The sequence below is a fragment of the Oncorhynchus keta genome, chromosome 19 (assembly GCF_023373465.1).
Source record: "Oncorhynchus keta strain PuntledgeMale-10-30-2019 chromosome 19, Oket_V2, whole genome shotgun sequence".
Lineage (NCBI taxonomy): Eukaryota > Metazoa > Chordata > Actinopteri > Salmoniformes > Salmonidae > Oncorhynchus > Oncorhynchus keta.
Window position 1 is genome coordinate 53,120,445 of NC_068439.1, and position 16,156 is coordinate 53,136,600.

Here is a 16,156-nt window from a genome sequence, read left to right on the forward strand (position 1 = left end):
AACGTGTAAAAAGTAGATGCGAAAGTATCCTTCAACGCTGAAAAGGGGACATTTTAGGAAACATGGCTATTGCATCACATATGCGTGATCATTCACGTCTAACAAGAAGCGGTGGGCCATTATTCACAACACTTTAAAATGTAAAGAAGAAAATGTACATAATGGATAGCCATAAACCACCACCTTCACCCAGACCTCTACAACGATTTTGTTGGCAATAGCTGGCGGTGGTGCGAAAGGGCTGGGTTTTGATGAATGAACAAGTCGTGGGTGTATTGAGGCTTGGCCCCTTACTGGCCAATCACAACGTGCTCCATGTCTAAATTTGTGGTTGCTTCAAGTACAGTCTTTTATATATTGCGTTGTCATCAACTCCAACTTGAATGTTAGTCTGTTATAACCTAGTTTGTTATTAAATAGCCTGCCACACATTTGCTACATATTTTAAACATGTTTGCAGTCTAATTGCATTAATTCAACATGGAAATGCATTGTTAAACATAGTCTATAGCATGCTATAGGGTCTATCCATGCGTGTCGAGGTCGCCTGATGTGTTATTCAAAAATATTGCAGCCGGCCAGCTGCAGAACATTTGCAGTTTCATAGTTCCTCTGACAGTTTCAAGCTCTCCCAACACCCATATCCAAGCCAACGTTTTTGCCCATTGAGTGTGAAATGCAAAATGAACATAGGCATATGCCATTTTCATGAGGTCAATACCCTAATAGACCTATAATCACTTTTCCTAAATATATAGGCGAATGGTAGGCTACATTCTTTAGCCTACATCTTGACCTTCATTTAGCCTACTGACAATGTATTTGTCTATTTTTGGTCCAAAATATATGTTTGCCTTTTCACTTATACCGAACAAAAATATAAATGCAACATGCAACAATTAGTTTATAGTTCATATAAGGAAATCGGTCAATTGAAATAAATAAATTAGGCCCTAATCTATGGAGTTCATATGACTGGGAATACACATACACATCTACAGTATTTGTCACAGATACATTAAAAAAATACAGGGGTGTGGATCAGAAAACCAGTCAGTATCTGGTGTGGCCACCATTTGCCTCATGCAGTGTGACACATATCCTTTGAATAGAGTTGATCAGGTTATTGATTGTGGCCTGTGGAATGTTGTCCAACTGTGCGAAAGTTGCTGGATATGGGAGGGAACTGGAACACACTGTCGTACACGTCTATCCAGAGCATCCCAAACATGCTCAATGGGTGTCATGTTTGGTGTGTATGCAGGCCATGGGAGAACTGGTACATTTTCAGCTTCCAGGAACTGTCTACAGATCCTTGCGACTTGGGGCCATGCATTATCATGCTGAAACATGAGGTAATGGTGGTGGATGAGTGGCGCAACAATGGGCCTCGGGATCTCATCACAGTAGCTCTGTGCATTCAAATTGCCATCAATAAAATGGAATTGTGCTCGTTATCCGTGGCTTATGCCTGCCCATACCATAACCCCAGCTCCACCATGGGGCACTCTGCTCACAACGTTGACATCAGCAAACCTCTCGCAAACACAATGCCATACAAGTGGTTTGCGGTTGTGAGGCCAATTGGGCGTAGTACCAAATTCTCTAAAACAACGTTGGCGGCGGCTTATGGTAGAGAAATTAATATTAAATTATCTGGCAACAGCTCTGGTGAACATTCCTGGAGTCAGCATGCCAATTGCACACTCCCTCAAAACTTGAGACATCTATGACATTGTGTTGTGTGTGGCGTTTTATTGTCCCCAGCACTAGGTGCACATGTGTAATGATAATGCTGTTGAATCAGCTTCTTGATATGCCACACCTGTCAGGTGGATGTATTATCTTGGCAAAGGATAAATGCTCAGTAATAGGGATGTAAACAATAAGGAAATATGTTTTTTGTTCCTATGGAACATTTCTGGGATCTTATATTTCAGCTCATAAAACATGGGACCTTTACATGTTGCGTTTCCATTTGTCTTCTGTGTAGTTTTAGCCTACAATGTGTCATAAGACGTTTGAAGTAGACTACTGTGTTGATTGTGTGCCTGACAAAAACCACAGTTATGCTGTGAAAAAGATAACTCCTCTTACAGTCTACTTTGTTGTTTTCAATTTTTAGAAAATCTGAATCTGGAATCAATTGAATGAGTCAGATATGCACATGAATTTAATATTAGGCTATCTACTAAGGCACTCAGTAGGGCCTACCTATACGAAACTACTGAATCGCCATGACTGTAATACAAGATATTTAACATAATATCACATTTACAGCATTATTCATCACAAATATAAAATATTGGCTACAGTTTTGATGCAATATATGGAGTTTTGTATTGGAGAAATTCAGGTAGGTCCCTCCCTATTTTGTTCTGTTTGCTGCCTTTTAACAAAATGTTTTACAACAGAAACAGTTTAGTCCAAACAGGAAAAGTTTTGCAACAAAAACAAGTGTTCTATTGAACAAATTCAGGTAGGTCCGTACCAAATTCATTCTGTTTACTTCCTTTTGATTGATAAATTGTCAACTGTTTCTGTTGCAAGAGGTAATGAATACACTCTTGGTTAAAGATGTTGAGAAGAAACCTAGACTCAGAGCATTTCGTATTATTATGTATGTAAATCCGAGACACAATTCTTATTATATGTCAAACCTGGAAAATGTCAAATATGTTATGAATTTGCAAAATGTATGAAATGTTACGAATTCTAGCTAACTGGCTAAAGTTAGCTAGGCTAGGGGTTAGGGTTAGGGGTTAGGGTTAAGGTTAGGGGAACGGTTAGCTAAAAGAGTTCAAGTTAGTGTTAGGGGAAGGGTTAGCTAACATGCTAAGTAGTTGAAAAGTATCTAAATAGCAAAAATGCTCAAGTTGCCTGTGATGAGATTCAAACTCGCAACATTTGGGTTGCTAGACGTTCATGTTATACAGCCACTTATACACCCCAACCAACCACCCTACTGTCTTATGTAACCAAACATAACATATCATACTAACGAGTATCCTTTATTTACATTTACTATATTACGTCTAGTCTATGAGACCAGGCTGTGAGGAGATGCTTTGTCAAACAAATGAGAAGGTACATACATGGATGTATTCAAACCACTAGATGGGGTAATAATTTCAGCTTGATTCTAACTAAATCTAGCTGTGTTACTACATGCAATGATGTCAATGTGAGTTGACCAGTTTACCCTTCAGCATTGCCTGTTTATCAAGCAACGCATAGGCCTAATGGCTCAGCAGCTGGGTAGGCTTCCACCTTCTAAGTTAACTTGAGAGATATTAAATGTGTCTATCCATAAGTGACCTAAAGCCACACAACATGTGGTTACCCTAGTTAAACTATCCAGTGATACATGATGATTTGTCTTTAGATGGGGGCATCTCAGTTCTCATGAGTATGGAAACGTTCTGGTTGGCGGTTGCACTGGCTGTGTGGGATGATGCCATGTTGAGGTGTGGCGTCTCCCCATGTTAAAATGTGTCCCCGGCAGAGATCTAGCACTCCAATCACTTCGCCACTGTGAGCCTGCAGGGACCATATTTTGCAAACGGCAATATAAGTGCAGCTAACTGAGTGCGTATGAGGAAGACAGAGGAGCGGAGACGAGTGAAGATAGGGAATAGGGATACTATACTGTATGTTTGTGGTGTGTGTGTGTGTGTGTGTGTGTGTGTGTGTGTGTGTGTGTGTGTGTGTGTGTGTGTGTGTGTGTGTGTGTGTGTGTGTGTGTGTGTGTGTGTGTGTGTGTGTGTGTGTGTGTGTGTGTGTGTGTGTGTGTGAGACGGTGCGTATATACAAACATATGTCTGTCGGAGAGAGAGATGAGGACAGGGTGAACTTTGACACAAACATGTTTGTCTCTCAGGGATACCTTCACCAATGCAGTAGCCAGGAAATGTTGACATTGTTTATTATTCAGATCCACCGGTGAAGTAAGGTGAAGCCAGTAGTAAGAGGCATCTCTATACAATACTTTGTGACTGGGATGGTGGGTGCTTGTTGAAGAGAAGATTCTGCAGAAACATTTGGGTCAGTGGAGACTATGAGGGGATGATGACACACAGAACCGCGGGAGGCTGAGAACAGGCTGCTAATCAGCATGTTCCGCCCACATCTCTGGAACTTTACAAACAAACAGGTGCTGCACACTAGCTCTTTAACGAGCTAGATATTCCCCATGATGCCGTCTCAACGGGCTACCAAGACTGAGTGAGAGGACAAGGTCCACGCTCCCCCCTCTCAAAACCAGCCTACCCTCAGAGAGATAGTCACACAGTCAGTCAGTCCATGGTGTATTGGTCTCAATAACATACTTTTTGCCTATACCATTTTCATACACAAAACAAACATAAGAGCACACGCATACAGTACAATGAACATACACTAAGCAGCACTGCAAGGCGATCTCACATGGATTGCTCATGAAAACAAATACCATACAAATACCGGGATTTGTATCGAAAATGTCATGCAAATCATCATCCAATAATAAAAACTCTAACAAGCTTGACCTGTCAGTAAGTACTGATTAAGGCTTCCCCTCTGTAGAAAGACCTGTTATGCAGCTGCTGATCCTATTATCCTATCTGATCCAGCTCAGACAAATGGCTGGAGATAAGCTCCTTGCTAAACACACACATACACACACACTCTTTCAATGTACACTATTTTTGTGCAGCTCTGCATTACATTAACTGATGAGACATAAGTCTTGATTTCTTGGCATGTTGCTCATGTAGCATAACAACTTTAATGACACAATCATCATATCTCTCTCTCTCTCTCTCTCTCTGTCTTAATGCTTATCACTGTATTTAGCAAAAGTACAAATAATTACTCTTTAGTACTAGAATTAATTCATTTCTTGTCATTACTATAACTGTGCATTTGCTTGTTTGGCCAGGTGTGTGCGTGTCTATGCCATGAATTTAGGATTGGAGCAGCCTGCTGGCCCTGCGTCCAAGCCTCTTATCACTAGGACAGGCCAAACCACGTAGGAGATTAAATTATTATGGAGAGAGCCTTTATATACAGGTTAAGGGTTTGCATCACAGTAGAAAGATAGGAGAACTGAGTGGAGTTGTGTGTGTGTGAGAACAGACTGAAAGCCCAGGAAACTTAGCTGAAACTTTATTTTCTAAGCGCAACCATGAAGAGGGCAAATTTGTTTTTCCAGCTGCCCAGGCTATCCCCAGGGTACATCAAATACCTGAAGGTGAGTGCCCTAAACCATACTACCCATTCTCATTCATGCTTAAGTACATGTAACCATGTAAGCCAATTTTTACATCCCACATATAGATGGAAAAAAATATTGAGTTCATTTTAATGACATAAATTCACTAACTTGTTTTTAAACATTTAAATTCTGACGGGAGATAAGAAGCTCTATTAGGTGACTGGTTTAGTGTGGGTGTGTATGTGTGTTTCAGACTCAGACAAAGCATAACATGGATTGGTTGGAGAGGAGCGGGCCTGGGGAAATCATGACCCCCCACATTGCCTTCCTATTAGGGACCATGGGCATCACCCTTTCTGGGTACAGCTCCCGCCAGCTCACCCTACACAACAAGCCCTGCGCCCGTGTGCTCCGGTGAAGGAGAATATGAATAGATGGAACAAGACACATGGCTTCTTCCCCTATATCCGTGTCTCACTTTATCGCTCTTTAGCATTGATGTCTAGTTTAACATATAGCCTTGACATGCAGTACAGATGGACAGTGTGGGCTGGTCATTGCGTGTGACTGAAGGACTGATGTCATATGAAGAACTTTACCTGCTCTTTGATGAACAACGTTAAACTGGTCCGTTTAAATGGCGATGGGTCTCACAGACATTGAATATGAGTGTTAAGTGTCCTATAGCTAGACTGGGAACACGGTTCTCTCTATACTGTGGTGAGATCTTGTACTTGCTTTATCAGTGTGCTTATTTTAATATGCATTTTGTCATCAAAACCATCCTCACTCTGTATGAGGAGTTTTGTTAAAGAGTCATCTGCGTCTTAACTGACAACAAAAAAAACGGATACATAATGCATTGTGGGTCCGAATCATGTGCACCGGGGTATGCACTGAGTGAGGTATTGTTTTTCAAAAGAGGAGGCATTGAGAGACTATGTTGTAATTATTTGTTGGGTGAGCAGCCTAGAAACATGACCAAGGATATAGACTATATGAAGGCACTGTTGATCCCTGGTTCTGATCCAATCCAAATGAAGAGATTAATACCAAGGTCTACCGGGGAAGACCATGCAGATTTACCTGTTACATGATAGAACAACTTGTCTGTTGAAACGTTGGTTATTAGGTTATTAAATGATTGCATCTGAGCTCCTAGAGTTTGCGGCTCTCATTTTCTTTTTCACGTGATGGAGCAGCCTCAGCTGAACCCAAAAATCACAACAGCTGTCTATCATATTTTTTTTCTGTAGAACGACTGAGAAAGCATGTTGTGTTCATGTCTTGACATTCGAAACAATAATTTGGAGTGTCTCAACGTCATGTGTTCGGTTTAAGAGAGACTCTCCTATTGGTCTAATCGGTGAACCACTGGCACATCTCGCTTGGTCAGAGGGAAGAATAATAGGCAACACAGAGCTACACACAAGGGCACTTTATTTACATCATGGCCATACAAATGTAGTGGGAAAGATAGTGGAAATGGTAGCGGTTCTGTAATGGACTGAAAACAGGGATAATGAGCACACAAATCAATAACTGGTAGCACAAGTAGAGAAACAATAATATTTAACAAAGGAAGGACTGTATACATACTGACCTATGCTACATGAAGAGTATCACACACAGAATAATGAATTAGAATACTTAAGTCATCTACTAGGATCTCAATGATCACACATTACGACACAGTAAACACAAAGGCAACATGCCAACACATCACCACTGCCTGCCCTCCAGGACGTCTACAGCAGCCGGTGTCACAGAAAGGCCAAGAAGATCATCAAGGACCTCAGCCTCCCGAGCAACGGCCTGTTCATCCCGTTATCATCCAGAGGGTGCGGTCAGTACAGGTGCATCAAAGCTGGGACAAAGAGACTGAAAAACAGCTTCTATCTCAAGGCCATAAGACTTAAATAGTTACCACTAGCCAGCCTCCACCCAGTACCCTGGCCTGAACTTTAGTCACTGTTACTAGTCAGCTACCCCCAGGTTACTCTACCATGTATCTTAGAGGCAGCTGCCCTATGTACTGTACATAGTCATGGAACACTGATCACTTGAATCATGTTTACATACAGTTTTACCCACTTCATATGTACAGTATATACTGTATTCTAGTCAAGGCATTTCCTATTTAACTATTGCTGTACATATACTATTATTCAGTAAAAGGCACATGACAGCCTGCTTTGAGTTTTTTTAAAGACACCTAAACAACTCCCACATCATGAGAAACAAGATTAATCTGATAAAACCAAGATTGACCTCACGTCTGGAGGAAATCTGGCACCATCCCTATGGTGAAGCATGGTGGTGGCAGCATAATGCTGTGGGGAGGTTTTTCAGCAGTAGGGACTGGAAGACTAATCAGGAAGGAGGGAAAGATGAACGGAGCAAAATACAGAGAGTTCCTTAATGAAAACCTGCTCCAGAACGCTCAGAAAGGTTCACCTTCCAACAGGGCAATGACCCCAAGGACACAGCCATGAAATGCAGGAGTGGCTTCTCTGAATGTCCTTGAGGCCCAGCCAGAGCCTGGATTTGAACCTGATCTAACATCTCTGGAGAGATGTGAAAACAGCTGTGCAGTGACGCTGCCCATCCAGCCTGACAGAGCTTGAGAGGATCTGCAAGGAATGGGGGAAACTCCCCAAATACAAGTGTGCCAAGCTTGTAGCGCCATACCCAAGAAGATTCAAGGCTGTAATCGCTGCCAAAGGTGCTTCAACAAAGTACTGAGTAAAGGGTCTGACTGCCTATGTAAATGTGATATTTCAGTAATTTTATTTATACATATGCAAACATTTCTAAAAAACTGTTTTTGCTTTGTCATTATGGGTTATTGTGTGTAGATTAATGAGGGGGGAAAAAACAATGTAATCCATTTTCGAACAAGACTGTAACGTAACAAAATGTCTAAAAAGTCAAGGGGTCTGAATACTTTCCAAATGCACTGTGTGGATATACAGTACCAGTCAAACGTTTGAACACACCTTCTTATTCAAGGGGTTTTCTATATTTTCACTATTTTCTACATTGTAGAAATATGAAATAACATCATGTAGTAACCAAAAAAGTGTTAAACAAACCAAAATATATTTTAGATTGGAATGCTTTTCAATTAACAGGTGTGCCTTGTTAATTTGTGGAATTTCTTACCTTCTCAATGCGTTTGAGACAATCAGTTGTGTTGTGACAATGTAAGGGTGGTATACAGAAGTTAGCCCTATCTGGTAAAAGACCATATTATGGCAAGAACAGCTCAAATATGCAAAGAGAAATGACAGTCCATCATTACTTTAAGACATGAAGGTCAGTCAATCCGGAACATTTAAAGAACTTTGAAAGTTTCTTCAAGTGCAGTCGCAAAAACCATCAAGTGCTTTGATGAAACTGGCTCTCATGAGGACCGCTACAGGAAAGGTTACCTATGCTGCAGAGGATACATTCATTAGAGTTAACTGCACCTCAGATTGCAGCCCAAATAAATGCACATTGTTCAGGTAACAGACACATCTCAAATTTTGACATTATCGATCATATTCTGCTGCTGGAAAAACTTGTGTGGCTTAACACCCCCTGGTATAGTGTGGATAAAGTGTTACTTGTCTAACAGAACACAGAGGGTGTTCTTTAATGGAAGCCTCTCAAACATAATCCAGGTGGAATCAGGAATTACCCAGGGTAGCTGTCTAGGCCCCTTGCTTTTTTCAATCTTTACTAAAGTTGATGCTACTGACTTTGAGTAAAGCCAGTGTCTATGTATGCAGATGACTCAACACTATACACGTCAGCCACTACAGTGACTGAAATGACTGCAACACTTAACAAAGAGCTGCAGTTAGTTTCAGAGTGGGTGGCAAGGAATAAGTTAGCCCTAAATATTTCTAAATCTAAAAGCAGTGTATTTGGGACAAATCATTCACTAAAACCTAAACCTCAACTGAATCTTGTAATAAATAATGTGGAAATTGAGCAAGTTGAGATGACTAAACTGCTTGGAGTAACCCTGGATTGTAAACTGTCATAGTCAAAACATATTGATACAACAGTACCTAAGTTGGGGAGAAGTATGTCTGTAATAAAGTGCTGCTCTGCCTTCTTAACACTATCAACAAAGCTACTACTATTCAGTCGTTTGGTCAGGTGCCACAAAAAAGGACTTAGGAAAATTGCAATTGACTCAGAACAGGGCAGCAAGGCTGGCCCTCGGATGTACACAGAGAGCTAATATGAATAATATACATGTCAATCTCTCCTGGCTCAAAGTGGAAGCGAGATTGACTTCATCACTACTTGTATTTATGAGAGGTTTTGACATGTTGAATGCACCGAGCTGTCTGAACTACTGGCACACAGCTCGGACACCCATGCATACCCCTCAAGACATGCTACAAGAGGTCTCTTCACAGTCCCCAAGTCCAGAACAGACTATGGGAGGCGCACAGTACTACAGTACATAGAGCCATGATAACATGGACTCTATTCCACATCAAGTGACTCATGCAAGTAGTAAAATTATATTTTAAAAAACAGATAAAAAAAAACACCTTATGGAACAGCGGGACTGTGAAGCAACACACACAAACATAGGCACAGACACATGCACACGCTAACATCCACACACGTGTCGTGAAATCTGTGAATGTATTGTAATGTATTTACAATTTCTGCTGCCTTGGCAGCAGCTAATGGGGATTCACAATAAATACAAATAGCGACAAATTTAATACATGGCAAAATGCGTAGGATTTGAAATGTTTTTTTTTTTCTCCGTCAACTGTACATTTGATACTTTTCCCATTGTGTTTGGCCAAAGAGTGTTGCCCTCTTTGTGTGGGTGGGTATATACTGTAGCTCCTGTTAGTTTGTTTCACAATAAATGTATACAAATGGATGAAAAAACTCCACACTACAACAGCACTTCTAGCTCATAAAGGTGAAATCTATATGTTGAGTTTTTTCCCCCTAAAGAGTTTTTCTGTGAGTTATTAGCGTACATTTTTCAGGACAGTTGTAGTTTGTTTTATTGCCACGAGGTAGAGAAAAAGGTATGGATTGCGCCTTTAATACACCAAACATTCAATCACAATGAAAGACACAATGGATACACATGAGGTCACTCAAATCTAATACCGACACATAAAACAACCAGGAAAATTGCCTAGAACTAAGACAGGCTAATGGAGTTTTCGCATTATGAAATTCGGTTCCATGGTTCGGTTCGCTGTAGCATTTGTAAGAATTGTACAGAATAAATGTTGCTTTCACAAGAACCCGAAAAGAACTGATCCGGGGTGCGATCAGCATGAGGCACATTCTACATGACGTTAGCGAGCTAGCTTGTTTACAACGGGCAAAAAGGTTCCACGCAACTGGTCTTGAATCCTGGACCCATTACTCATGCAGGTCCAGGATTAATTTCAGCCAGGGTTTGCTTGTGTTTCACACATGCTTTATACCGTGGATCAGGGTACCAAACACTCCAGGATCCGGGTCGTAAGGGGATATGGGAATTCATCACTTTCGAAAGTGTCAAATGTCAACAGAGAATATGTGGACGTTCCATGGGAGTTCTCTAACTGGCACAATGGAACAAAGAGAAGGATGTGAATCATGACTGCACATGGAACGCCACACACGCACCACAACATTGATAGTGACTAAACCACACACCTAGACACTCAATATCATTTATCTTGTTCTATTGGTTGAGGTGAACGGTAAGGTTGACATGTTTTGTTCTCATGAATTGTTGTAGTGAATATGTGTCCTTGAACTATTTGGTTCATTAAAGGTCTTTGTAGCCTAGTTGTTCTAACTCTATGATGTCCATGACATGTTTAGGCATGTTTTTGCTGGTAAGGGAAAAGATACAGGATTTTATTCCCCCTTTACTGTTTATTGGGACATGGCACAATCTGGCCTACCCCCTCCCAACAGAGGCCCAACCTCTATTTCCCTTTTCATGCTTTCTAATCCTGCCCTAAGGGTGTCCAGAAGAACTTGTTCTCTCCCTTCGTTTATAAAACGTCGTCACTGTTTCTTATCGCTTTATTGAACTGATGAGTACCAAAGACCCAGAGAAATGTTTCACAGGTGCACAGCTCACATAGGGAGTGTATATGAATGACATCCCCGGCAGGTCTGAATACAGCATGACAAGAACAACCTGTTCACCGGTGAGGCAATATCTTTTCCTTTGACAGCTACAGGCTTTCACTTATTGGTGCCTCATTGAGTGCAGCTTTGAATGGTCATGTAATAGTCTATACGTCTATAATTAAGTGTTTTTAGACTAGAAAAAGTCAACGAAAATCAATATTAGTCAAGAATTAGACATTTCAACATTCACCAGATGACATTGTGACAAACGAGAGTAGTGGATCAGTACAGCAAAAGGGGTATAAGATGAAAGGACATTTTTATTATTAACTTCAGCACAATCCTGAGGTAGCTAGGTACATGGGCACGTTTCCTCGTTGTTCCTTTTGAATCTAATCTGACTTAACCATTCTCATTGTTCATGTTCCCATTTGCATCAACTGTATTTGTGGTTAATCTCAAATTAAAAGAGAGTGTTTAATCTGCACCTGCTTCTTTTCTCATTCTTTCTCTCTGTACACAAAAGCTATTTAACAACAGTTAAACAAAAATCTTAATTTGGTTGAATTCCTTTGAGTGTGAATGATAATGTAATAATGCGTTTTTTCCTCTCTTCACAGGAGCCAAAATGCTGTCCAGTACTTTCCTTACAGGAGCTTTGCGTATCTTCCTGGTAGGGATCCTCTGTCTAGGAGGATTTGTGACACTGTTTTTTATGCATTACAAATCAGCTCTGGACTGTACTCCCCAGCCTCATTACTCAAAGCGACCTGAGAACAGGTCCTTGTCTAAGCAGCCAGAGCCAGAAAAGCCCATCATGCTGTTGTGGTTCTGGCCTGAAAACCGCAGGTTTGATTTTAGCGATTGTGCCACTTTCTTCAACATTGATGGCTGCCACCTGACAGATGACAGGTCTCTGTACAACAAGGCAGATGGTGTGCTCATCTTTCACAAATCCATCAAACACGATTTATCCAACTTGCCTCCATCACCTCGACCACCATTCCAGAAGTGGATTTGGTATCACGTGGAATCACCTACAAACACAATTAGGATACCTGGTCTAGATAACCTTTTCAATTTGACCTTGAGTTATAGGGAAGACGCAGACATCCCTGTTCGTTGGCGCGTGACCGTAAGGAAAGGCCAGGGTTAGGACTTTGTGCTGCCCAAGAAGGATAAATTAGTTTGCTGGATTGTGAGCAACAATGACCCTACCACTGGAACAGGGGTAAGGCACAAATATTACAGAGAACTTGTAAAACACATTAAGGTGGAACTCTTTGGCACAGCCTTTGCTAGATTCTTGAAATATGAGGACTACTACTCAACACTCTCCAGCTGTAAGTTCTACCTCTCCTTTGAGAACTCAGTCCACAAAGACTACATCACAGAGAAGCTAAACGGACCACTTGCAGCAGGAACAGTGCCAGTAGTATTGGGCCCACCGAGACAGAACTATGAAGACTTTGTCCCAGGAGATTCCTTCATCCATGTTAATGATTTTCCCGATGCAAAAGCACTGGCTGAATTCCTCCTCAAGTTGGACAAGGATGATGAGGCATATCTGCGCTACTTTCAGTGGCGTAGAAACTTCTCTGCTCAGCAACATCTGGTTCAACTGAGTCAAGAGTTCATCCAAGCTATTTGCTATGCCTGTGACCACATAGGCAAACATTGGGAGTACAGGGTTGTTCACGATGTTTACAAATGGCATTTTGGTTAATCAGTCACTTACATCCTCATCGGTGTATGTGCTGTTACCACCATATTACCCTCTTCTCTCCGTGTACAGTATCATGTCTCAGGGTGGAATTTAGTCACACCCAGCATCCCACGTTAGCAACGTTTACACAGTGCCTTTACAACCTATTGCACTACTTGTAAGATAAGTGTACCTGGTTGTTTTACTGTACTAGTGTCATAGCTAGGTATTTAAGTATCCAGAACCATTCAGGCTCTTATCTTTATAACTACCGAACAACTAACCTCTGCACTATTTATTGTGTGAATTATTACCTCTATGTATGTTTTATATCTTTACACTCACACATTTTGAGCTGAAATAATGAAAGGGAAGTTCCACCATTTTTAAAAATGATCTCCAGCACAATACCAGTGTCTACAAACGTGAAAACAGAGCATTTCTAACTGGTGACATCATCAATTTTCAAACACCATGAGAGTAGTTATTGTAGGGTAGCTTCTGTCAAACTAACTTTCACACCTCGTTGATTGGGAAGGGGGGCGGGACTTCTGCCTAGGATTTGAATATCACACCCATTGTTCTGAGTCGCCGGGGCATTGCGACACGATGTATGTAAGCATCACACCCATTGTTCTGAGTGGCAGGGAAATTACGACATGATGTAGAGTATGTAAACATCACACCCCTTGTTCTGAATGGCTAGGACTTTAATATCACACCCAGGTGTGACTTCATGCCAGGATGTAAATATCACACCCATTGTTCAGAGTGGCTGTGGCATTACCACATGTTGTATGTAAACATCACACCCCACTTTTTTGATTACAGTATATCGGATGTGAGGACGGTCCTTAGTGTCTGTGTGCAGACATGGTGTAAAAGGTGCTGATCAAGATATTGTATTGGGGCCTAGTTGCTTCAAATAATTGTTTCATTAATAACCAGAGCTGTGAATTTAAAACATGCAGGGATCATTTAATTCTAACCAGAAAATTGTTTGGTGAATAAAACCATACCAAACACGAATGTTATATTTTAAATTCGGGAATTTTTACCTCGGTTTGCGTGCATATGTGTCTGTGAGGAGGGAGTTAATGTATGGGGGTCTAGGCATGTGAGGTCAGGGTGGCATCTGGGCATGATACCTATACCATTTTCCTTAATCAGAGAGAATGCTTGAACTTGTAAGAGGTGTGTCAAAGATCAATGATGTACAAATAAAGCACAATTATTAAGACATCAACTGCTGACATGACAGCAGACAACATCTTGAGCATTGACTCTTGGGCAGCATCCAGTCAGCCAACTCTATTCCATCACTGAGCAGAAAACACCTGTATACAGCTGTAAGTACATTTTCCCTTGGTTGTTAATTAATTTGATTTTAGTTGTTTTTAGATGCATCTTAATATACACCAACTGGTTTGTTCATTTTTTAAACACCCATCATTGTTTTTTTAATCAAATGTCTGGGAGAACACTCATTGGATCTTTTCAATACAGCTCCTGGAGACCTTACACAAATCTTCGAGTACAGACACCTTGTGAAATTTGTTTCACTGCTTCATCAAGGGTGTAATATCTGTCATTTCAACATGATTTTATTGTCTTTATCGACATAGCTGAGAACCACGGACATGTGCAGACAACAACTTCAGAGCCTTTGTTATTTGTCTGCTGGTGGTTGACAGGGTCCTCATTGGATTCAAACTGGTTAGGTTTTAGGCCTCCTATAGCATTCACACCTGGCCCAAACAAATTCACAAAGTCACTTGTTCACTGCACCAAATGACACTTTCAATTTGGATACATACTCAATCTAAGTATCTGCTTTTCAAAAAACAATATTCACTTTATTTTTATATGATTTTCATAATTTGTTCACAATACAATGAACTATCACTTAATTAAACTGCTCAAAACGGATAACCACTGAACCACAATTATATAGTGCATAGTTAACGTACAGTGCCTTTGGAAAGTATTCAGACCCTTTTCTACGAGACTCAAAATTGAGCTCAGGTGCATCCTGTTTCCATTGATAATCCTTGAGATGTTTCGACAACTTGATTGGAGTCCACCTGTGGTAAATTCAAGTGATTGGACATAATTTGGAAAGGCATACTCCTGTCTATATAAGGTCCTACAGTTGGCAGTGCATGTTAGAGTAGAAACCAGGCCATGAGGTCAAAGGAATTGTCCATAGAGCTCCGAGACAGGATTGTGTCAAGGCACAGGTCTGGGGAAGGGTACCAAAAAAAATCTGCAGCATTGAAGGTCCCCAAGAACACAGTGGCCTCCATCATTCTTAGATGGTAGACGTTTGGAACCACCAAGACCCTTCCTGGAGCTGGTCGCCCAGCCAAACTGAGCAATCAGGGGAGAAGGGCCTTGGTCAGGGAGGTGACCAAGAACCAGATGGTCACTCAGAGAGCTCCAGAGTTCCTCTGTGGAGATGAAAGAACCTCCCAGAAGGACAACCATCGCACCAGCACTTCAGCAATCAGGCCTTTATGGTAGAGAGGCCAGGCGGAAGCCACTCCTCAGTAAAAGGCACATGACAGCCTGCATTAAGTTTGCCAACAGGCAAACTCTCAGACCATGAGAAACAAGATTCTCTGGTCTGATGAAACCAAGATTGAACTCTTTGGCCTGAATGCCAAACCTGGCACCATCCCCGAGGTGAAGTATGGTGGTGGCAGCGTCATGCTGGAAGACTAGTCAGGATCAAGGCAAAGATGAATGGTGCAAAGTACAGAGAGACCCTTGATGAAAACCTGCTCCAGAGCGCTCATGACCTCAGACTGGGGCAAAGGTTCACCTTCCAATAACGACCCTAAGCACACAGCCAAGACAACGCAGGAGTGGCTTTGGGACAAGTCTCTGAATATCCTTGAATGGCCCAGCCAGAGCCCGGACTTGAACCCAAAAGAACATCTCTGGAGAAATCTGAAAATAGCTCTGCAGCAACGCTCCACATCCGACCTGACAGAGCTTGAGAGGATCTGCCGAGAAGAATGGGAGAAACTCCCCGAATACAGGTGTGCCAAGTTTTCAGCTTCATGCCCAAGAAGGCTCAAGGCTGTAATCGCTGCCAAAGGTGCTTTAACAAAGTACTGTGTAAAGGGTCTGAATACTGAAAG

General features: G+C 41.5%; 1 protein-coding gene, 1 long non-coding RNA gene and 1 pseudogene across 2 annotated transcripts in view; all 3 read left to right on the top strand.

Moving 5' to 3' along the window:
- The window catches only part of LOC127909420 (uncharacterized), a 286,097-nt gene that overhangs the window by 89,850 nt on the left and 180,091 nt on the right, over nt 1-16,156 (top strand). The gene's annotated exons all lie outside the window — the stretch shown is intronic.
- On the top strand, nt 5,063-6,348 carry zgc:193593 (uncharacterized protein LOC564090 homolog). The gene is made up of 2 exons (XM_052470797.1): nt 5,063-5,230; nt 5,448-6,348. The coding sequence occupies exons 1-2, from the start codon at nt 5,165-5,167 to the stop codon at nt 5,610-5,612; spliced, it is 231 nt and encodes a 76-aa protein (XP_052326757.1). The 5' UTR covers nt 5,063-5,164; the 3' UTR covers nt 5,613-6,348.
- LOC118398465 (4-galactosyl-N-acetylglucosaminide 3-alpha-L-fucosyltransferase 9-like) lies at nt 11,245-14,701 on the top strand (annotated as a pseudogene).